This window comes from Lates calcarifer, linkage group LG6 (genome assembly GCF_001640805.2).
Source record: "Lates calcarifer isolate ASB-BC8 linkage group LG6, TLL_Latcal_v3, whole genome shotgun sequence".
Taxonomy (NCBI): domain Eukaryota; kingdom Metazoa; phylum Chordata; class Actinopteri; family Centropomidae; genus Lates; species Lates calcarifer.
In genome coordinates, this window is record NC_066838.1 from 9,133,309 (window position 1) to 9,157,630 (window position 24,322).

A 24,322-nucleotide genomic window follows, 5' to 3' on the forward strand; every position below is an offset into this window, starting at 1 on the left:
ATCATTAGGTGGGGTTTCTAAGTAAATTGTCTATCGGACAGCTCAAGGGATATTCAAGGTGCACCATGCAGATCTGTATTTTAAAAAATACCTGCTCTGTATTGGAGCCTGTTTGTGCCACAGTGCTGGCCAGTGTCCAATTAGGAGGATTTATCCGTTGTAGGTCAGCAGGAACACCAGGCAGGGCTGAGCTCATGTCACATAGTCCTATGTTGGAGGGGAGGAGAAAATAAAAACCCAGAGCTGGTGATGTGACAGATGCACAGTGAGGTTTTTTTTTAATGACTGGACAATCTTATTTTATTTTATATTTCCAAGGTAAAACTTGAACCTGTCAAATATTCTAAATAATTCAGGGAGGAACGACAAGATCCACTTTTTTTTCTTCTTATTTTTCTTTTTTTTTTTGGTACTAGTACAGAGAGGTCTTCATGGTTACAGAGTTTAAAATAGCCTGTTAGCAGAGTGTCTTGTTGGCATAGTTACATAAAGTGTAGACCAGGTGACTGCAAGTTCTGAGTTAAAATCCAATCTCCATTGCAGAAAACCCCCACTGTTTCCATGCTTCCCGTCTCTCTTCAGCCTGGGGATGAAATTGTGGCTTTGTGTGATGCCTTCTAGATGAAGCTCATCACAAATGAAATTGTGTGCATAAAATCTGATCATTTAGGTATTTGAAGTATAAGTAGTAATATCACACTATAAAAATACCCCATCACAAATAACTGTCCTCTATTCAAATTTGTACTGGAACTAATTTAAACTATTTTATATACACTTTTAGGTAGTTTAATCCAAAACAGTGTATCATATTTTACATATTGCTCATAGGTTTTGTGTGTAAAATATTAATCTGAAAAGTAAATAGAAACTATAGCTGTAAAATAAATGTAGTGGAGTAAAAAGTACAGTGTTTCAGTCTGTTATAGTACCGTAAAAGTACAAAGTAGCATAAAGTATTAATACTCAAGTACCTCAACATTGTACCTAAGCACTTGTACTTGTGTTAATGTTCTTACTTTGCACTTTGTGACTCTTTTGGGTTGATGTGATCATGTGAGAAGCCATGACATCTGCTGCCAAACAGTATTTTAAAAAATATTTTAAATCCAAGAAACAACCCGATTCACATTATGCTCTTAAAGACGTCCATGTTTGACCACTGTTTGTCTGGTGAGACTGGTAGCACATAAACTCAGTGCTCTTTGGCAGCTGTCCATCTCGTCTCAAATGTCAGGGCTTCCCATGAGAGCTTGAAGGCGATGTGTGAAGAGACTGCTGTTGCTTGAAACACTATTATGACCTCAAGCAGTTCTCAAGTATCTGCAAACTGATCTCTATCTTTCATGGATATGAACTGAGATCTGCTTGGAAGATTAGATATTAATCTAAAAACCTATGGTCTGTCAGTTATAATAAGTTTGTTGTAAATGGGCTAAAACTTATGGTAAGACTGATATGTTCCTTTAAAGTGCCTATAACATTATCATGCTTATGTTTTCATATTATTAAATTCAACCAGTTTTGTCATCACACATGTGGATATTCATTTTCTTGACTCCCAAGCTGGAGTTTTAATAGCCCCTTGAACATCTCGTTCTCACGTCTTCAGAAGAGTTGGCTGCCGCCCAACCAGAGTCACTTACTCTTCTCACTGAGAAGCTCACAGATCAGCAGGAGCAGCATCAGCAGTGTGAGCTGAATGAACCTAATAGACCTGATATTTCAGTGGACAGTTTGTGAGAAGCTGCTGTCTCTGTATCATCGATGGCCAATTGTTATTTTAATGTTATTCATCTCTCTCTGAAGGGATACTCCACTCAAAATCTTTCTCTACTCTACATAATCCAGTTCTATATAGTCTACTCATACTTGTTCCACTGCTTTGAAGATTCAAAGAAGGCGATGGTGTGATATAAAGGCGGTGTGTTCAGCCAGATCTTTACAAAATGATTTATTTTGGGCATTTTAAGCATTTGATTTGACTGTGGAAGATTTTCACACACTATGTTGCAGGAGCAGTTTGAGAAGTTTCCACACCTTTTTTTTTTTTTTTTTAAACTTGTCACTATTCAAATCCTTTGTAAGTGACTTGAACCCAACTACACCCTTCTCACCTTTCAACCTGACAGGAGGCACAGTACGTGTTTCATACTGAGTATCACTGAATATCAGTTGTGAAATATTGGTTAAATGTGCACAGATTATTGTTGTTATTTTACCTATGGATGGTCACCCTGCTTACATGATTTTCACACATACACACACACACACACACACACACACACACACATGCATGCACAAGTTCTCCATGTAGGCAAGTCTTAGTCAGACATGGAGGCAGATTTGGGATTTAGAAGGTAATTTCAAGGGCTCATTTGCAAAAGATCTTATTACCATTACCACTCTCTCTCTCTCTCTCTCTCTCTCTCTCTCTCTCTCTCTCCACACACACACACACACACGCTTTGAAAGGTTGGAGGCTAAAGTCCTGTCTCACTCTGGGATTTATTACCATTTGCAGACACATTGTCTGAGGCTGATGAAGTCATTATAATGGTTCTCTGCTGTTATGAAAAACTTTGTCACTCCAGTTTTGCAAATGATCACTGTCTTTATTTGAACTAAAGGTGCATGCTGTCCATGTTATATCATGAAAATTTCATGGCTGATTCCATGAGATCTGTTTTGAGCCTACACTGTAAAAAATACATAGATGCCACTCTGAATTGTAAATATATACGTGCCTTGTAGATGATAATCATGTGACTTTAATGGCGCTGCTTTATTATCTGAGGACATGAAACATGTGGTGCCTGGGACATAATGAAACATCAGTAAAGTTGAAAGCAAAGTGCCTTGATGCCAAATTGACTTTATTTGTTTTAACGTCCAATTAAACTGGAGGGCAATGAATCACAGACACAGGTCCATTAAACAAACCAGGAGCTTTTCTTTTTATAAGCAAAAGCACATTGTGTGTGTGTGTGTGTGTGTGTGTGTGTGTGTGTGTGTGTTTATGTGATTGGATTAACCAAAGAGCCTCTGCATTGGCGCACCAGTTAAAGCATGAAGGCCAGAGGTGAGCTGTTCAATAATTTGTTCTTTTTTCCACTTCAGTAGTTGGTCGACTGGTGTACTCTAATAAATCTTAATAAGGGCTTTGTTTTACTATTGAACAAAGAAACAGCAATAACTATAACAAATATTTGTACCTTATTCAAACAATGCATCAGATGCACAATCAACTTCAGGGTCACATGCAGATCAATATGATGCAGCAAACAAATGGAGAAACTGAGCAGGCCCTGATCTGAGCCTCTTATCAGCTCAGGTCTGACACAGTGGGATGAGGGGCTAAGTCCCACCTTCCTGGAACGGGACAGGAAGTAAGGTTTTCAGCAGTGATCACACACTTATGTTTACATCTGTGTTTTTTCTAGCATCAGCATCAATCAGTGGCATAAGAACTGTATAACACCACAGTAAATCTTTTGTAGCTGAAAAGTGTTGCTGCGTTGACCTCTGTTGGTTGGATGTTTCATCTTTGTTTTGTTTTGTCACTGTAGAGATTTACAGAGACCGAGCAACAAGATGAAAATTTCAGATGTCTAAAAAAAAAAACATCCTACGAGCTCTTTAATTCAAAATGAACCAATAGTTTTTCTGTGCTCCTCAGGCTTCACCATGTTACTTTTACATGTTTTAATTTTCTTTGGTGTTCAGCTTTGACTCTCTCAGATGAGGACGTCATGGCTGGGGTAAAGAGCTGATAATCATCCATAGTTCATCTTTTCCAGGTTGAACCATCTTTAAAGCACTTGGTGTGACAATGTGTTTTTAACTGATGCAATATAAACAAACAGTAAAAAATCAGAGATTTCATTTGCAATGAATAGTCAAGGAGCTGAATTTCCATATTTCCAAACTCTCTCAGTCTGAACTGTTGGCTTCTGCTGTGCTGATTGTCCTAATGATATACAAACATGGTGATTGTGGTCCATAATTATGTTTTGGAGAGTCAGCTGACCTTAGTGGCCAAGATCATCAGACAGAGAATCTGTCATTATGTGGGAGAAAAAGGACAATGTTTTTGAAGAAGAGAAAATGTGAACAAGAGCAGACTTCTGTGCAAGTATTTCTGTTTTTATTTGGCATCATTATTATTTATTCTCACAAGTATTTTCCTGCAACATTTGATTGACTACATTTTTGAGAACCAAAATACCCTCCCAACAAAAATTCTTGTTTAATTGCAGTTCCATTTCAGCCTGGATGAGCCTCATTCCTGTGTGTGGGTCTCCTCTGAGGGGGTGGGGTGGGGTATGTGTGTGCAAACACCCTCTTTTTGCACTGTTATCTTCACTGATATGATTTTGGCAGCTGAAGAGATCTATAGACATAGATATTCCCTAATGGCTTTTGAAAGGACACTGTGTTTGTATGCTTTCCTATTTCCTCCAGTCAGCTCCCAAAGGGCCTGAAAAGTCTTCAATCTCTGTGAAGGAAATGAGGGAGAAAAGGCCTCTGAGCTCTCTGCAGGAGCTTACACAACTTCTTCTGATTGAACACCCAGATATGAGTAATGAGTTAATGAACATTTACAAGTATCAAACCTTATCACTCAACTATAAACTGTTACACGGTGTCCGGCACAATGTCAGGCACAGTGTAATCAACCCAACAAGGGAAGCAGAAGTAGCTGTAATCAGATGTAAATGACCTCTTTCTCCTCCCCCTCCTCTCCTCCTCCCTCCACATGCAGAGAACAACAGGTTTAAATCCTGTCTGAGTACGGCTACAAAGCTTGTGGTTGTTGATAGCAAGGGTCTGAATTATTGACTTTGAATTATTTGTTCCTAAATTTATATAAACTGGAGCCATGGTATTTCGGACAGCTGTGAAGCATGCTAAGAAGCACCCGGGTGTAAGTACTCTTTATTTAGTGCCTGTTTGTTTCTTTTTAGTGCTTTCATGTTTTGACAAAGTGGTTATGAGCTGTAGATAAAGTTTGAGTTTGAACTCACAAAGTAGCTACATTAAAGAATTTCCTGAATTTTGCTTATGAAAATATTATAAAATAAAATAACCAAGCAGAAATGTCAAATTAACATGAAAATGAATTAAAAGTGGATGTGCTACATTGAATGCATTCAGCATTTGGACAGCTCCTGTGTTTGTAATAATGAGTTTGGTTAAAAAATGAATATTATAACTTGAATTTTTTTCTTCTTTTTTGTTTCATCTGTTTATTCTGTATCATCAATGCTACATTAACATAAATAATAATATATAATAATAATAAACATAAATACATTTGGTTTAATTGTAGAAACTCTGTTGTGTCCATAGTCCCTCCTGTCAGGGCTTACACTGAGTGGACCTGTTGCATCTGTGTTTTCTGTTAATTCTTTTTTCATTAACAGGAGCAGTAAAGATGGTTAAACATGGTTATACATAGGATGAAGAAATGTGAATTATGTAAATTATACAATGGGCTACAGGGCACCTTGCTGAAACTTACTTGAAGCCCCTGTTAGCTGGTTAGACTTTTAAATTCAGGTTAAAATTTGGGTCTTGATAATTCTGTAATGTATTTCTGTTTTTTATGGTATCACTACAAATTGAAAAGTATCACATCCTTTACTGTACAGTGTTTGTATAGGAGTGTAAAGTATAAGAGAAAAGAAATTAGTCAAACCAGGAGACATGATCCAAAATCTAATTTTGTCTCATCTCATCTTATTTAAACTCTAATTCAGTGGGTTAAGTTGCTTCAGCTGCTTGTTTGAAGTCAAGTCAAACCGAGAGAGGCTTAACGCTTTAAAAAACATCCATGACTTTTACAAACCTCTTAAATCTAAACTGAAAAAAATCTAGGAAATGAGTGGTTGGAGTAAAATACATTTAAAAATGAGAGTTGTCCCTACAGGGGACAGGATTATTTCTGCGTTTTTTACCAGCTCTGCTGTCATAGAGCAGAATGACAGAGTTTTAACTTCTTGTCATCAGCGTCCCAGGAGACAGAGAGAGAGAGAGAAACTGCAGGGTGGAAATCCCTATGAGACTCTACCAGAACTGCTTGATATGGTCTAGCATCTATCACAGACAGACAGGCTGAGAGACAGACAGTAAGAGAGAGAGAGAAGCTGCAGGGAGCAAATCCCTGTGAGACTCAACAAGCCTCCTTGATCAAGCTACAACAGTCAGACAGAGACAGACAGGCTGTTAGAGAGAGTCAGAGAGTTTAATAGTCAGAGAGACAGACAGAAAATCAGCAAGATAAACCGACAGATAATTAGACAGGCAGACAGAAATGGAGAGTCTATTAAAGCCAGAGTCAGAGACAGACAGGAGGCCAGACAGACAGACAGAGAATTACTCTGAGAGGTTGTGTCCAAAATCATCTACTACTTAAAATCTAGTCAGACTTGTTTTGTCTGAATTTCTGAGAAATATTAACACTATGAAACTGACTAAATACATGCAACATAAAAAGTAATTTACAATAAATGACTTCTTCATCTTGATCTTGAATGAAGAGAAAGGGTACATTTAGATGACTGAGAAGTATCAGTCTTTTTTTTTTTTTGACACATTACATAGTCCATTAATAATTCAAGAGGTGGAGAGTCTTTTACTTAAGTAAAAGTAGTAATACCATAAAGTATTATTAACAAAGTGTACTCAGAGAATTAAAGGTAAAAATGTTTGTTAAGCAGAGGAATGGTCTCAGTGTTAGTGCTAGTGTTTTTACATATTTAATTAGAATTCACTGGATTTAATGTTGTAGCTGATGAAAGTGCAACTAGTTTTAATTAGTTTCGACTGCTGGAAAGTTTACTCTTTGCACTGTATGGGCAAGTTCATTGTGTTTTGTCTCTAAAATCTTAATTGGTAAGAAAAAACTCGTAACTCTTGCTCTCAAACAAATGAAGTGAGGTAAAAAATACAACATTGTCCTCTGAGATGTCAGAAAATGGATGACTACAACATGACACACATTAGCATGAACTGGAAATACTCAGGTAAAGTACAAAAGTACAGTAGACAGTGAGTCAGCAGATGTTAATAGAAATAGAGTTAATAGAAAGTCAGGTAGACAGGTTATGAGAGAAAGTCTCAAAGGCAGAGAGACAGTCAGACAGACAGAGTAAATTAATAAAAGTAAAACAACAAAACAATGTAAAATATTTAATTGCAAACGAGAGCTGTGCATAATAGTAACAGTAAACAGGGAAACATGATAACAGGATGATGGAGCAGAAGCCAGTGGTAATCCTCAGAGATGTCGTTGGTCAGCTGCTCAGACCAACGCTCTTACATTTCTGTAAACAGGAAGTGTAAAATGCAGTTTCCATTAAGCCCAACAGTCCGGCTTCTGTAAGTCTCAGCTGGAGTATAATTTAAATGCACTTCACAGGAGTTTAGAGTGAGTTTATAGCTGCCCTGGTGTTACTGTTGATGAGATTCAAGGAGAGTTTCTCACAGTTGAGTAAGTGGGTTGAATTCCTCCTCTCCTCAGTTAATAAAATGCTGCATCTGCCCTTTTATAATTCAAGAAGGTGCTTTTACATTTGCATATTCACTGAGACATTCAGCAAACGCAGCGTCAGGTGTCATGATGTTGATGCTGTCTGGGGCTGATGCAACGAAGAGAAGGAGTTACTGTTTTCCCTAAAACTAGCTGCTTAACATACTGTATACAGGAGCCAACATAAGTTAGATTTTTAAATTGTAATTTATTAATTTAATATATTTAAAAAAAAAAAAAAAAAAAACATTTCAAGTGTACAGGTGGTGTAAGTGCACAGGTATACACTGAGCTAAACACACATCCAATAAAGATTGAAGACAGTGGATCGCCTTTAAAGTTCTTTGAAACTGAAAACAGTATTAGACTGTTACACTGTTACAGCCCATGTATTTGTTTAGTCACGTTTCTGACAAAATGGTGGATGTCAGTTAAACTGACATGGAATGTTGGTAGCAGTGGTTGCTATAGCAACAGAATATTCAGCTGGCAGCAGAGCAATAACAGTAATAAACAATAACTTCTATTAAAATTATTAGCCTAAAAAAATATCTAAATATCTTTTGAATCAACACTGTACATTTTCATCCTTCTTCTCAGTGGTCTGCAAAACATCCCAGCAAAGACTGTATAATCAACTCTCCTCAGTTTATTGCTCTTTCTGTGGAAACTTGGAACAAGTTGTTTTAATCAAACTTCCGTCACGTTGTTAAACAAAAATAGCATCCCTAGTCCAACTGTGTTGCAGAGGGCACAGCTGTCAACACACGGCTGTAGAAGAGTAGTTTACATGTTTTGTTCCACTACATTTATTTAATGGTAACTTTAGATGAATAGTTACATATTTTTTGTTGCCCACTGCTCATTCATTGTCTTCACGAGAGAGCTGAAAGACAGTTAGCTTATATTAGCATTGAACATTCATTTATATAGAATAGCTGTCTGAACAACAACGTCCTGTTAAGACTAGACACGTAAAACAGAAATCAGTTCAGTCTCAAGCAGCTGTCAGGTAAAACCACAGTTTGTCATTTTTATGGATTAAACTAACAAGATGTGTTAGATGTATAAAGTTTACAGTTGCTGGCAGGTGGATTCTTCTTCAGTTTTAGACAAAGCCAGTAGATCTACTGCAAGCCTTTCTGTAATTTATCCATACAAGAAGTCAAACTCTGAATTCTGAGCATATTTAGGATTTGACTAATTTTCTACCTCTGGCTGTGAATCACAGCTGTCTGTTCCCTCTGAGCCTGTGGGCTCCAACCAGTCAATCAATCAAATGTCAATCAAACAAAGAGGTGTGTTGAGCATAAAACTCTAAAAAAAACGAAACATTTAAGCTTAATGTTTTGATTCTCTCTGTGTCTTCAGCTCATCCCTCAGTTCTTCTTCATCTGTTTGGGAATGGGCGGGGCAACTCTGTATCTGCTACGGTTGGCAAGAGGACCCCATGTTGTGTAAGGATCTTCAAGTTTCTCTCTGTCCTCTGATAAGATGTTATTTTACATTTTAGACATTTTAGACTAATGAAACTCAGACCTCCTTCCTCTGTAAGACAGAATTTCATTCCAAAATGCAGACATGTTAACATTTTAATGAGGCGTATGGAGGGCAGATGACTACTTTTCACTCTAAATTAAACAGAGTGTTACTGACAACATGGCACCCACTTGCTTTCGTTTCTCCCTCAAACCTCCTCTCACTTGGACATCCTCTCCGCCTGCTGCTATCCAAAAACTGTTGATCTACCCTTGAACGATACTTTGGAAACAGCAGACGCAGCTATTTGCTTTTAACAAGAGCTCACAGGATGGTGCACTGTCTCGTCTCAGTGCTGGTCTTTCATCATTTCTTTGCAGCAGTGATTGTTTACACGCTTGATGAAATTATTAGAAAGAATGTCCTGGTGGCAGCAGAGTGGGCTTAAAATGCACTGCATTTGAATGTGACCCTCAAATTCTGGCTGTCTTTGCCTCTTTTTTTTTTTAATCTTATTTTTTTTATTGCATGCAATCAAACAAAACAGCAGCTCTCAGGAGTATCAGATCACTGGAGAATGAATATTGGCATTCTAGGTCAGAAATGAGAGCATTATTCATGTATATCAGATTCATAAACATGATGCCAGTTTATCCCTTTTGTATTGTGTTTAGCTGGAACAAGACCAAAGACCCTGAGCCGTGGAATAAACTTGACCCCACATATCAATACAAGGTAATATATAGCACCCATACCCACACAAGTATTCAGTGTTTGGAGGCTTGGGTGACACTCTGTGACACTGTAATTTATGTTTTTGTTGGCATGTTCGGATGCAGATATTATCCTCCAGACAACAGTATCAAACCTCTGTTCAATTTGATCTTCTTCTTCCCTAGTTTGTGGCCATCACCACAGACTACAAAAACCTCAAGAAGGAGGGACCTGACTTCTAAACCTCACTACTCAGAGTGGAAATCACAGAAAATCCTGATCTGGACTAAGATCCATTCCCCTTCCCCTCCTCATTGCAGCTGGAAGGTGAAACGGATCCTAGCTCAGGATCCTGAAGCATCACTGGTGATAATCTGGTGATATTGCCAGTGTGACTGAGAGTGTCGGTGAATAGATCCTGAGGGAGCACACACTTAAAACATATGAAGGAGGCATACGACACACACGAACACGCTTCCCTTGTGTCTAAACTGTCCTTGTCTTTGTTTGGCTCATATATCGTAAACTAAGAACTTTAGATTATGTGATGCTTCATGTGTTTTAGAAATTTGAATGCATTAATTTGAGTGTTCCAGGCCTCTATTGGTAATATATTATTTGTAATGAAGGAGCTTAAACTTGCAAATATGCTGATATGCTTCTTTAAGCTTTCATTTCTTGTGTCTGAAGGTTAAATGCAACACAATGTTGACTTCGTCTGCAGCTGGAAAGCTCAGGTTTCCTCATATATTCTTCAAGTGTGACACTGGCCTGCAGCATTGCAACTGAGACTCAAGTTAATGTGACCTGGACTGCATGAGTTTCATCATAACTGCCACATGATTGTAGGTTTAGCAGCCACTAAATTCCACAATGACTGTGTAAGTTATGAAAAACAGCAGAGATGCATAAACTGAGTTGAATTCTTTCAATAAATAAACTTTCTGATTCATGTTTGGATGACAGTATATTCTTGCCAATCTGTGTCATCTCTCTCTCCTTCTCTCTTTCTCTCGCACACACACACACACACACACACACACACACACACACACACACACACACACACACACACAGACAGGTGACTTTCCTCACACACCTGCTTGGAACTGAGTCAGATACAGATCTTTTTCCACATCCTGGGATAAAAATACATAATCAGTAACTCTGATGGAACAGATCCATCTGTTGGCAGTGCAGCTGTCACTTTGCAGCCTGATTGGTACTTCTAGGACCACATTTAGTGGTGTGTGCATGCGTGTGCGTGCGTGTGCGCCCGTATGTGTTTGTCTGAATGCACCGGTGTGTGTGACAGCAGCCCTGTGTCTTTGATCAGCGACAGCGGTGGCAGGATGTTGAACAGTCCCCCAGCATGGTGTTGATGTATGACAGCAGAGCACACTGTGTGCAACCTGAGCTCACACACACTCACACACACACACACTCGTCCACATCCAGGTACCACAGTCTCTCCATGCTTCAGAGATGAGCACACACACTGCAGTATAAGATGAAAATGAAACTCACTGATGAGATGAATCAGGTGGTAACTCTGTGACTGACTTTCAACGTCTAACCTTTAAAAAGAAACACAGATAAAGAAGAAGAAAGTGGCCGCAGACTAAAATAACAGTTAATGAGATTTTAAAGTAACCAAATCTCAGTCACACACACTGTTTTCTCTGAAGACATTGACTTCATATTCAGCCTAGCTTCTTCCATTCTTGCTTTGCTCTTTTGAAGATGATACTGAGCATTGAACAAAGCACTAAATCAAAAAACATCTGGAACATACTGTACGTAGAGTAATGTTAAAATGAATATGAATGTGTGGGAACTCTTGGGAGATAGATAGGATTTATCAGTCCCTAACTTCAGACTGGATAGCATAAATTGTCCTGATTTCTGAGATTATTCCCGCTCTCTTATTAAATATTGACACGCCGTATTTGTCCCTCCCTCCTTTCCTGCTTTATCAACTTTCCCAATAACTCCTTTACTACATCTGAAGGATACATTAAACAAACTCTTAAATTCTTACAGGATCTCTCCGCTTTGTTCAGTGAAGGTGAGACTCGTGTTTCATCCTCTTAAGAAACCTCAGACCTCTCCTTCGGCTCTCTGCGCTCTGAGCTCATACTCATCTGTGCGTCAGCTGTGTTTTCCTCCCTGTAAAGCAACAAAAAAGAGGGAATGAAGAGAGAATAAGAATAATGGAGATCAAAAAAGACCCCATCCTTCTTTTGAACGCCACAGGGATTGTTGCGGCAGTAACGAGAGGGCTAGTGACCTAGAACGATGGAACATGAGGGTTCAAATGATTTCCCCAAAGGATATTCAAAAGTCTTAAAATTCACACACACACACACATGCACACACAGACATACACACAGGCTGCGTCAAAGGAGATGTCAGGTCATGAGAAACAGGCACAGAGATGAAGCGGATGAGTCGTTATTTGTGTTGTTATGTGGCATGTGTGCGCATCTGCGTGTCCTTGTGTTTGTGTGTGCTTTCTGACGACAGAGTTGAGAGCTTCCCTGACCCTTGACCTGTGATTCAGCCGGGCCAGTCTCTGCGGAGGGGACACATTCCTCTGGCAGAAGCTGAGGCAGTAACCCTCAAGTGAAAAATTAGAAGACCAATTGGAAAAAGAGCAGGACACAAAGGAGTCTGACCACAAAACAAAAGTCCATTCAGTTCTTTGGTGAAATAAATATTAAGCGCTCCAATAGGCAGCTTTCAGTGCTGCTTTATAAAGCACTTTGTGTCTCAGAGGAAATGTTCCTCTTAGGATAAGAAATAAATACATCAAAATAAAATAACAGCAAGCAATTTCATCCCAGGGAGAAAGAAAGAGGAGGCTGGCTCTTTTTATCTGGTCGGGAGTTTAAAGATCTGACTGCAGCAATTTGAGAAACAGTGGGAGAGGAAGCAGTTTAATAAACAGAAATGCAAGTTCTGAAGGTTTTGTGAGGACAGTGAAGGACTCTGGTCTTACATAATGTTCTCATCTTCTCATGTATATAATGAACTGTCTGTGTATATTAGCATTATATAATGTGGGGTGGTGGGGGTAACATAAACAGACAGAGTCACAAAAGTGAAAATGGTTTTGTTTGAAGTAGTAACTTCTGCAAGAGCAGCTAAGTGAAGATGTTCTTGGTTGGTTACATCTAATGATTTTTTTAGGTTGTGAAGCTCTGGCTCTAACTATCTTCCTGTCAGATCTCTATCTCTGTTTAGAGATCAGCTTTTATTTTCTTTTTCTGAACTGTTCCCTGAGGTTGACAGTGAGAGGAAATGATGAGGAAATGCCAGCAGCTTAACACGGATCAGTGTTTATGAAATCTCCCCCCTCCTTCAAGTGTAAACATTCGACTGCAAGTTTTTCGTACCACAGTGAGACCAGTGCAGGCAACAATGCAGAGATTCTTAAATATTAGAAAAGTCAACAAACCTGTAAACATTCAAGATGAGTTTTTATTGTAATTAAGAAGATCTACTTTACAACTGGTGACACCAGTAACAAACATAGTTCGAAAATGTTTATGTTGTTTAACTGTTGCTCATTTGTGGTTTTGTGGCTATAAACAGAGCGTGTGTTCAATTCCCAACACAGCTGCTGTGAGTTTCCCAGGGCCTGGAACAAAGCCTGACACTGACAAGGGCTCTAAAAACAGCTTAGTGACAAAAAGCCAAATACCTAAAGACACTCACGGTCCTTCTTTAGCTGCCCTGTCTGTGAAGTGAAATCTTGTTGATGCACCAGCTGCCAGATTTTTGTGTGATTCTTTAGACATTTGGTCCAACTTAATGTAAATTATCACCATTATCATGTCTTGCCTGCACAACACAGATAATGTTCCATATCTAGTGGGTTCAAACATAATTTCCCAAAATGGCCCATGAGAACTTTGCCCAGCGCCATAATAAGTTGTCAAAGTGTAACAAACTGTTCTGCTGAATGAGATGCTAATACAGTTTAACCTGATGATGTGATAACATGCTGCAAAGTCAACATCATCTCATTATTATAGTAAGGAGCATAACACATCCAGGTAACACTTTAATAAATGATTTACAACACATTATAATGTCGCTGTGAGTAGACATAAGGACATGTTAAAGTGTTTTCATTGGCTTCTGTGCCAACTTCCATCCACAGGTGCTACACAGGATGAGTTATAGTTGGTAAATACATTAATAGACTGTGCTACATCATAATGTGTTATAAACATAATAAAATGAAAACATATAATACAACTTGTTGTCATTTCTAACATTATTAGAAACTATTAGAATGATTGTTACAGCCATTAAAAATACTAAAATGTGATAGTGAAATTATTTGACTATTTTATCATTTCACTCAACACCTTTCTCTTTTGAGCAAAGCTGAGTGTTAATGTTGTTATGACCAGACTTGATACATTATCTGGCAGTTTGTATCATAAGACTTTTACATCACATTTTTCATGTTATGTGGTAGAGTGTCATTAGTTGGTATGGAAATGTGACTGTGTGCAGAAGCGGCCACGTTACATTAGAGGAAGTCAAAGGATCCAGTATGCTCATGATGTGATGGGGAAACTGCCTTTCTGTCTGTGATGTCCTCAGTGGTCAGTGAATCCCGGCATGGGGAAGGGCCTGGAGAATAGCTCCACCCGCTGGCGGAGCTCTGCGATGCGGGACACTGTCTCAGGGTCCTCCAGCAGGAAGGACTTGAAGCTGGCCAGGTTTCCTGTTGGGAGACAGAGGTAGTAAAACAACAAGCTTTAGGTTTTAGTTGAATCAATCTTCCTCAAAATGCTATAAGAAAAAAAGCAAAACACATACAAATAAACCAAAACAAAACTCACGACCATGTCCCAAGGATATGTTTGAAAACCTCTTAGTTTGGCACTGTGCTCAAGTCATTGCTGAACATTATGCCTCACTTTTTTTAAAAAGCAAGATCCTGTCTAGGATTATTAATCTTTGTCCTTGACTAGGATAAAAAAAAAAAAAATAGCACCATCCCCACAATATCTCAAAGTAATTAAAACAAATTTTATTTTGTTTTACATATTTAAAACAAAATATGTAAATGCAACAATAATTGTAACATACTTGTCAAATAACCCTATCTGTTTTCTGAACCCCACTTCCCACTAATAATTTCCATACAGTCCTTAAAGGTGCTATTGGTTTTTGCTATTCTTACATACTAAATATTAGCATTAACAGCTGTTTATCTACCAAGAGCTTCAGCTATTATGTTTTTATGCTGCTTCCTCATATTCTCATGTTGAGGACACTAAACTGGCTCATTATCACAAAGTGGTATTATAAGATGGGATGGACCAGGGCTAGCTGATTAGCATGCTAACTTCAGTAGAGGAAAGATGATAGAAATAGAAGCAAAATAAGAGTTAACATAGCTGTTGCTAAAATTGCAACATTTCCTCTGGACTGCTAAGTAAACAGCTGTTGATGCTCACATCAGCTATGTAGCAATAGCAAAAACTTGCATTTAGCACCTCTGACTGCAAGCAAAATAATTAATGTTACAATGTATTTAAATAGAACAAAAATGAATGAAAAGTCAAGTGCAACACTGAACCTACAAAGAACTTTTAAAAGTAACTGGGGGTTATTTTGCCTTTGGTGCACATCATCATGTCATTTTTGAACAAGTTATCAAGTGTTTTTGACACAATGGAAAGTCCTCTTGGCAAACAATATGTCACCACAGTGCATCTACCACACCACTCTACCACTCTCACTGGATAACTCACAAGTTTTCACAAAACAAGGAAACTTCTTCTCTCACCAGTCTTCTTCTTCACATCCAGCGCGATCTGAATTCCTTCATCAATAAATTCCACAACCTTCTCAAAGTCTGCCTCCCTGAACTGTCGGGAGGTCAGAGCCGGGGTTCCTGATGAAAAAAAAAAAAAAGTGACAACAGATAAAAGAGAGGTAAGAATTTGGAAAAAAGATGTGACAATATTAGTTCAATCATTGTTGATAAAGTTGATAAAGAGGTTAAGACTGGTGCTGTTGAGAGAGATATGCTGACAGACTGACTGACAGGCTGACGGACACACAGACAAAAAACAGACAGACAAAAGCAAACGAAGATGCATCACAGGAGACAGACAGACAGAGAAAGAAGAAAGGCTCCAATATCATACAGGTAGGAAGACTGACTGGTTGACAGATTCTGCCCAAACAACCTCCACTCCTGCAGCTCTTCACCAAGAATAATCCGTTTACCAACACATCCTGTACAAGCTTTTATGTTTTCATTTAAATACCGAGCCTAAGTCCTCCTGGAGTGAGGGCGCTCTTGTCTCCCGGGCAGGTGTTCTTATTGGCGGTGATGGACACCAGCTCCAGGACCCTCTCAGCCCGAGCCCCGTCCATCCCACAAGGTCGAAGGTCAACCAAGACCAGATGGTTGTCTGTTCCACCTGAGAGAAGGAGGAGAGAAGCTGAAGTGAAATTCTGTTGAGCTCAGGGGTAATTTTGTCTGATGGTGAGATAAAAAACCATTTCTTCTCATTCTCCACTTAAACTTTCATGCAGACAATGACAAAAGTTATCATCACTTCTTTAAGAATTCCTCTTAATATTGGCTTTTTTCCATTTAACTGTCAAGTGAAGGTTAAGTGAACTTTTCCAAAGTCATAAAAACAGAATGCAAATTAGGTCAGAGCGAATGAAGAAGTGATTCCAAAGCAAGTGTATCAGAAGAGGCAGAAATACAGCATTACTTTATCTAATCTCATTTTATTCACATTGGAAAAAAAGACACAAAACATAAACAAACGTCTTATGTAAAACCATATGTGTTTTGTACAAGAAAAAAACCCTGAAGTGCATCTTTATCATAAAAAACAGTGGCCTTGGTACCTGACACCAGGGTGTAGCTCTTCCTCAGCAGAGCATTAGCCATGGCCTTGGCATTCAGCAGCACTTGAGCGATGTACTGTTTGAACATGGGAGTGGAGGCCTGTGGGGACAGAAATGATTCGTTAGAGAGTCCGTATCAGGACACTCCAGATGACAACTGAGACTTGTATGATTTATACATGAGCTACTGAAATTAAGCTGAGTTTTAAAATGTTCTGCAGAGTGTTTTCCCAGAGGATTTTCTCTCTTATTTGATTTTGCAGACTATTGTTGAATTTTAATTCTGATATCTGGACCTGTTTGAGGGCGACGGCCACCCCAGCAATGGCATGGTTGTGAGGTCCTCCCTGAAGTGAAGGGAATACAGCAAAGTTCACCCTGTCCTGCAGGTCATAGGTTACCTCTCGACCTTTCTTATCCACAGACCGCACACCTTTCCGATAGAAGATCAGACCGGCCCTACAGAGCAGAGAGGAAAAGAAAGCCAGGTGCACTCACCTGAGATGTCTCTTTTGAATTTTTAACATGACAATAAACATTGATTCTGCATGGCTTATTATGGTAAATAACCTGTATTTTTGACATGGTACTGGACAGGAAAACACCCACTATTTTAATAACCTGACCACAGTCGACACTTCTCCTGTGGCCCTCACCTTGATCCACGCAGGGACTTATGGGTAGTGGAGGTGACCAGGTCAGCATGTTGGAAAGGGGAGGGAACAGCCCCAGCTGCCACCAGACCACTGATATGAGCCATATCTGCCAGCAGGTAGGCATTCAGCTCCACACACAGCTGAAACACACCGTCGCCATGTTCAGTTTTCCTTTCTTGGTTTGGAGTCTGCTTTATGATTTCTTTTTCGTTATTTTTTTTTTTTTACTACTACTTGTACTACTACTGCTTTAGAAAACAACATAATGGACGTATGGATGGATATATGGATAGTCCCTGACATACCCTCTTCATGCGAGTGTAGTCAATGAGGCGAGCGTAGGCACTGGTTCCTGCAATTATGAGTCTGGGTCTGAAGAGTCGGGCCGTCTTCTCCAGCTGGTCATAATCTATCAGACCTGTTTTGGGCTGAGATGATACAAGAAGACAGGGATGGAAGAGCCACAGAAAAGTTCACTAGAGCATTCATTTTGACAAGCTTCATTCAACCAAATTATTACTCACATCCAGCTTATAAGGCATTGATTCAAAGTAGATGGAGGTGGCTGAGATTCTCTTGGCATCTGTCATGTAGCCATGGGTAAGGCTGAAATAATGTGGAGTAGAAAAAAATGAGATCAATAGATTTCTTAGTAGAGCATGCATCTCAGACGTTCAGCAGGTAAAGGTTATAGCACTATGAACTTATTGTGACCTCTGTGGCTCCTGATTTCTCTTCCATCTCACCAGTATATTAACATAATCAAATATAGTACAAATAATTTCTATCAAATGGACCTCCTTCACCCTTCTTCTAGTCATTTCTCTCATCTACAGCTCATCTTTAGTAACTGTAGCACGTACATGAATTAATTTGGTCATGTAAAGACTAGATCTTCCTCATACTGTATAGTTGTATTGCTGTCTTTTTAGAAGAAAAATGCTATTTCATGTTTTTACCTTGTGCCACTAACACAGTCTTCAGTGCATATTTATAGATTTTTTTCTTTCTTTCTTTCTATACACCTACCAACTCCAGACAAGCCATCATGTAAGTTTTACATAGTGTCTGGCATATAAAACTTGCAGGTCTTCATTCATAAAGCTAACTGTCATCTGCAGCAGTAACACGAGGTGTGTATTTGGTTTGGTTTGGAAAATAATATTGTTTCCATTTCTCATGGTTTTGCTGCTGTAGTTAAAGCATTTAAAATATATCTATTTCAAAGAGGGTGGTATAATGTGACAACTCCAGACTGTGTGACTAACATTTTGTCATTTACATTAATGCCTCTTGATGTTAAGTCAGAAATAACAACATCAAGTTTCATGTGGGAAAATGTCAAAACCATACTGGCAAAATCTCAAACCATTTTGACACTAATAACATAATAACTGTCAGACATTTAATAAAATGTCCATCTAAATGGACTGAGTAAGACTGAGCAATAAGTGTAAGTAATGGTATATGTATTCTGTTTTTATGTTTCAATGTAATATCCTCTTAGAATATTTACAAGATTTTACTATTATTAGTTATTATGTCACTTGTCAGTGTTACACATTGTTTCCCCCGTAAAAAAAAAGTTGTTTACTCCAGTAAACCACTAAATTTTTAGAAAAAAAAATTGTATGAACCAGCAAAATCTTGATCAATTTATCATTAACTCTATTACATTTTACATTTATTACATTTTGAAAAACAGTTGTTACGTTATCTCTTGTTACGTGGACAACAAACACCAAAGAATCCACAAGGTCTGTATTTAAGCAGCTCTTGCTTGAGCAAATGTTCACTCACTGTCCTCCGTCTGGCAGATCCAGGCCCATGATGCGGTCATGGGGCTGCAGTACGGATGTGTAGGCTGCAAAATTAGCGGGGGAGCCAGAGTACGGTTGCACATTGACACCCCACAAATTTTGGTCCAGACCAAAGGCAGTGAGTGCTCGTTTCTGACACAGCAGCTCAATCTGGTCTACGATCTCTGCGCCTCCATAGTACCTGAGATAGACAAGTGGCATCCATTATGATAAGAAAAACTATGAAAAATAAAAAATTGTTGAAATTTTCCTGTCTTTTGTAAATATATATTTTCTGCTTAATACTCACTCGTGAACTGACAGTTGCCTAAATGTCTTGCTAAAGGGCACTTTAACATCAATCTCACTAGATTTATATTATTTTATCACATTGTTATATATTGTGTATAATTTTGCATTGTTTTATATTGTATGTAAATTGTATCTCATCATTCTGTATTCTAACATACTGTATTGTATGATATCATATAATTTGATATTGTAACATGTATTATAATGTATTGCATCATTTTATATTGTAATATACTACATTGTGTCATATTTTACTGTATTGTGTACTTTTCTATCGTATCTTTTTACAGTATTTCACATTGTATTGTATCGTATCATATCTGTAGAATTTTACTGTATTGTAGTGTTTGCACCACACCTCTCACCCAATGTCTGCTGGGAATGGCTTCAGCCACCCAGCAGCCCTTAAGGATAAGTGCTATAGATAATGAATGAATGTAATGTTTACATCAAATTGTATCATTTTGTACTGTATCATATTGTATAGTATCATATTTTGTCAAGTTGTGTTGTATATCATATGTATCATGATGTATCATGGTGTTTTATCATTTATCATTTTTATGTTATGTTATATTGTATATATCATATTGTATTGTATCATATTATCTTATAATGTATCAGGTCATATTATATCACATAATAGTGCATGACATTTTACAGCACTGTATTGTATTATGTTGAATTGTATCATGTACATTCTAGTCTGGAAAAAATTGGAAACATTTTGGTCCCACGCCACTGACATTTTAAAAAAGTTTTTTTTTTTCTTTTTTTCAGAAACCCCAAATTTCATGGGTTTCTGAAAAATGTCATATATAATTTGGAGAGTGCATTATCTGTGTAGTTACCTTTGTCCTGGGTACCCCTCAGAGTATTTGTTGTTCAGACATGAGCCCTGGGCCTCAAGCGCTGCACGGCTGCAGAAGTTCTGACAGGACAAACAAGCACAGTGTCAAGATCCAGAGCCACACACTGTGCTTTTTTTTCTTTTTTCTTTTTTTATCATGCTTATACATTCAGAACACTGTCACCATCAAAATATAGCTTTTATTTATCTGGAGAAGGGTGACTGAACACCCCTGCTCTTTTTCCACAAGGCCCAGCTACACAGTACAACCACAATCCAAACTTGAGTTATCCAGTATGGAATTTATCTTACTTATCTTATTCATCTTGCAAATACCAAACATAAAAACAGTAACACAAGCTCCAGATAATCAAAGCTATTTAAATATTTTACATTTGTTTCATAAATATTACAAAAAGGTTCATCATGGCCTTTTCTGAAAGTCACAAAATTAGCTAAATTAGTGCATCTAAAAATATTATTAGAGGGACTATAGTCAAAGTAAGGGATGGATATGGAGGAAACCAACTAATACTGACTCCCCATGGGGTTTAGCACAGTGTCAAATCTCCCAAAGACATTTGAGAGTCAGAGGAGAGATGGAGCTGCAGAAAAGGAAATGAATGTAAATGAATTTTTCTTCCCATCTCAGTCTTTTTTCTCCCACTCTCACTTCTGCACATATTTTCTCTCTCTCCCTCCCTCCCTCTCTCTCTCTTTCTGTCCTCCTCAGCCGCCCCCTCTGCCTTGTTATTATACTAAACCTGTCACTGTTCAGGGATCCCTCAATCATTCCAGTGGGATTTAAAACCAGTCCCCAGTGTGACAAAAAAACTCTCTCTATGACATTTCAAAACACTATCTCAACGCACACAAACACACACACACACACACACACACACACACATCCACGATCCATGAGCCCCTCCTCTTCTGTCTCAACTTAAAATGTGGAGATCAATGGCAGAAATCAGTGAGGGAACCTAATGGGATCATTTGACTGTGTTCCTGAAGAAAAAAAAACATGGGCTCTCTATTGGGAGTCAGCCTGCAGTGGCGACTGACTGACAGCGCATGCACAAGACGATGAAAATCTTTCAGATGTCATTGTGACTGATAGTGCTGTGGATTCATAATTGCTGGAGAATAAAGGAATGAAAGCTCCCTTCTTTTCCCACAGCTTCCACTTAGATGAAATCAGTGACTTGCAAGGGTTCGAAGGAAATCTCGGTGAACCCTCTGAAGAGAACTACAGCTCTGGTGACTTGCAGTTACACTGCTGGAGGAGGCTCCTGCAGTTTAAATAGTTCTTCTTGCTTTCTGTCTCACGTACGACGTCTTTAACACCTCTGTCCACAGAAAAGCACAAATGATAATTGGTAACAACTTTTATATTCACAGCTGCTTTCACACAGGAGATACCAAGCAAGAAAACCATCCTTCAAACCAAGCACCATGTAGGCAGTGAGCTCCACCCTTGGCTATTAATTTGCACATACTGTGATTTTTGCACAAATGACTTTCACATTTAAATATACCGATTCACAGTGAATTATCCCAGTTTTTTGTATCCAAGAAAGGCCTCGACAAATTTCCACCATGGCTGACAGCTGACAGCAAAATGTAAATGTTTATTGTATGTTTGTAGTGTTTTTTTTCTCCTTAAGTCATATCCTGGCACAGCTCATCTACTCATCAACAATCTGACTGGAACAAGCAAGTTAAATAAAAATGTATTTTTCCTTCTATAGATGCTGAACAGAAACGCATCAAAGAGTTTATGTCATTTTGTCAAAACTGAACTGTTTTTCCAGTTTCACACAGAAAACTCAGTATGACGCAAGACACTGAACAAACATTTAAACAGTCACTTCCGATCCTTCTTCAGACTGGAGGTCATGGGACATAGCAGTTCACGTACAGCCTGGGTCTGACCGGTTTTACTGATAAGGTAAAACATGGACAAGGCTGTAGAAGATCTGTAGTGTCATTTCTTTAAGGATTTGTTTTCTTCATGTGATCACCTTAAGAAAAATGGGAGCAATTATTTTGGGTTTATAGTTGCTTTGTAAATGACTTTGTGATCTAAAAGAGCAGGGACAATTTCTGAGATGGCTGCACAGACTGACAACTCTAACTCTATAACTATGCTATATATCCTATTGTAAGCCATGTTTACCCTTTCATTTGTCATGCCAGCCGGGTTAGAGGTCAGGTCAGTGTTGATCCACTCACATTAATGATGGTGACAAATCTCGCTGAACTGTGCTTTTAAAATCAATCTGAGGTCCTGTTCTTGTGCCATCACGATGTGTACAAGGTTCAGGGTTATGTAGGAAACTTTCACAGTAAATTTCCTCATTATTATAAATCAGCAAAATAACCAAATGAATCATGCTGGCTCTCATTACTTACGCTTACTGTCAGTGACTGAATAATTTTCAGTTTCAGTTTGACTCACCTTCATTGGAAAGATGAGCGATTTAAAATTTAACCAAGTTTACTAAGTAATCTTATCAATAGTTAATACTAAATGTAACAAACAGTAAAGGGAAATCATGACTGAATGTAGATCAAGCAGACCGTGAAACACAAAACATCTCCACTTCAGTGCCTCTGTCCCGCTCCTTTTTTATATTTGGGCCTCACCTCTGATGCAATGAGCTCCAGTCCCCGACACTGCCTGTCCTTCTCCCGCTGCAGGAGGCTCCACATCTCTGGGTCATCCTCGGCCAGGCTCTCCTGTCCCGTCCACCCGCTGGTGCTGCTGAGGCCTCGCCTGCATGACTCCACAGTGATGTGGCGATCTCGGACCAAACATCCCGAAACCCTGGGGAAGAGGGTCTGCAGCATGGGATGGTGGATAAACACACAAGAATCATCACACTCAACAACTGAACGTCCACATCTTAAATAATGGTTGCAAGTCTGTTCCCACTGTAAATAACAAGTCTGAATTGGGAAGACACTGGAGAGACTGTGCTGCTCTTTGTAGTTAATGAAACCTTAATGAGGAGACAAATGCCAAGTCACAGGATCTGATGCAACTCTCCATTGTGCTCTAAGCTGTGCAGAGTTGAAAAGTTTCTGAGGGGCTCTGTTTTGTTGTTGTTGTCCAAGATTGCTCCTTTGGTGTCTTTTGAAAACCTCATGAAGAGTAAGCCCGAGCAAAAACACTTTCATCACTCAAAATTATAATACTTTGCACCGGGGGTTTGGAAACAAGGGAGTTAGAATAATGTGTCTTTTGATGTTCTAAACAATCCATTAAATGAAAGGCAGTGAAAAACCAAACGTGTTATTCCGTGGAGCAGTTATGGAAAACCTTGGACATGAAAAGTGTAATGTGGGCTGGCCAGTCACGCAGTGACTTAGTTATCAGGGTCTTGTTTGTTGAAGGCAGCTTGTAGCTGCATGATAGTTACATAACTATGTGTTACTTTGGTCTAATACACAGATTACTGTTGAAGCATAAATATATGTTGAAGCAAGTCTCCTTTCATCTTTTGTGTTCATTATGTTTTCTAAGCCTTGACTATATTAAGTCTTGCATAAAGCACAGACTGTACAGTCAACTTTGCTTTAACAACAAAAAATATTCTGGGACAAACAGTAGTGCTGTTTTGTCTTTTGACAGCTGGAGATAATCACAGTTATCAGACAAACATTGTAACACTTGCAACTGGACTGGTAAATTGAAAATACAACTAAAGAAAAGATACATCTTCAAAGCACACATCTCTGTCAGGGCTGAGGTGACCTGGGGTGACAAGACTGACCTAGTTTACAGAAATAAGTGGTTTAGTCACAACAGCTCTTAGGAGCAGAAGAAATGAACTTTTTAAACACAGATACACAGGGATCTATTTATGAAATTTAAAAAAGCACTAAGATAGATACATTATTAAACAAGTGTACTCACCCGTAATGTTTGCCGTAATGACAAAGAAAGCATGTCTGTGACAGAAGTGGGCTGGGAAAACAGAAACTTTCAAGGTGCAAAGGGTGAAAATAAAATCAGTCCTGGAAAGGAGCCAGGGACATGCGTACTTTGTGTCACTGATAAAAAGTGACTAGA

At 38.6% G+C, this 24,322-nt stretch overlaps 2 protein-coding genes across 2 annotated transcripts; one reads left to right on the forward strand and one right to left on the reverse strand.

The window, feature by feature from the left end:
* The first annotated feature begins 4,758 nt into the window (after positions 1-4,758).
* ndufa4l2a (NDUFA4 mitochondrial complex associated like 2a) lies at positions 4,759-10,679 on the forward strand. The gene is made up of 4 exons (XM_018688955.2): positions 4,759-4,927; positions 8,906-8,991; positions 9,688-9,748; positions 9,913-10,679. The coding sequence occupies exons 1-4, from the start codon at positions 4,883-4,885 to the stop codon at positions 9,967-9,969; spliced, it is 249 nt and encodes an 82-aa protein (XP_018544471.1). The 5' UTR covers positions 4,759-4,882; the 3' UTR covers positions 9,970-10,679.
* Positions 10,680-13,190: 2,511 nt separating this feature from the next.
* LOC108891658 (serine hydroxymethyltransferase, mitochondrial) lies at positions 13,191-24,312 on the reverse strand. The gene is made up of 12 exons (XM_018688896.2): positions 24,167-24,312; positions 22,894-23,088; positions 20,246-20,325; positions 19,084-19,284; positions 17,808-17,889; positions 17,589-17,711; positions 17,284-17,423; positions 16,924-17,086; positions 16,628-16,727; positions 16,030-16,185; positions 15,543-15,650; positions 13,191-14,471 (listed from the first exon to the last, which is right to left on the reverse strand). Exons 1-12 carry the CDS (start codon positions 24,197-24,199, stop codon positions 14,344-14,346), a joined length of 1,509 nt encoding a protein of 502 aa, XP_018544412.1. The 5' UTR covers positions 24,200-24,312; the 3' UTR covers positions 13,191-14,343.
* Positions 24,313-24,322: the final 10 nt, after the last annotated feature.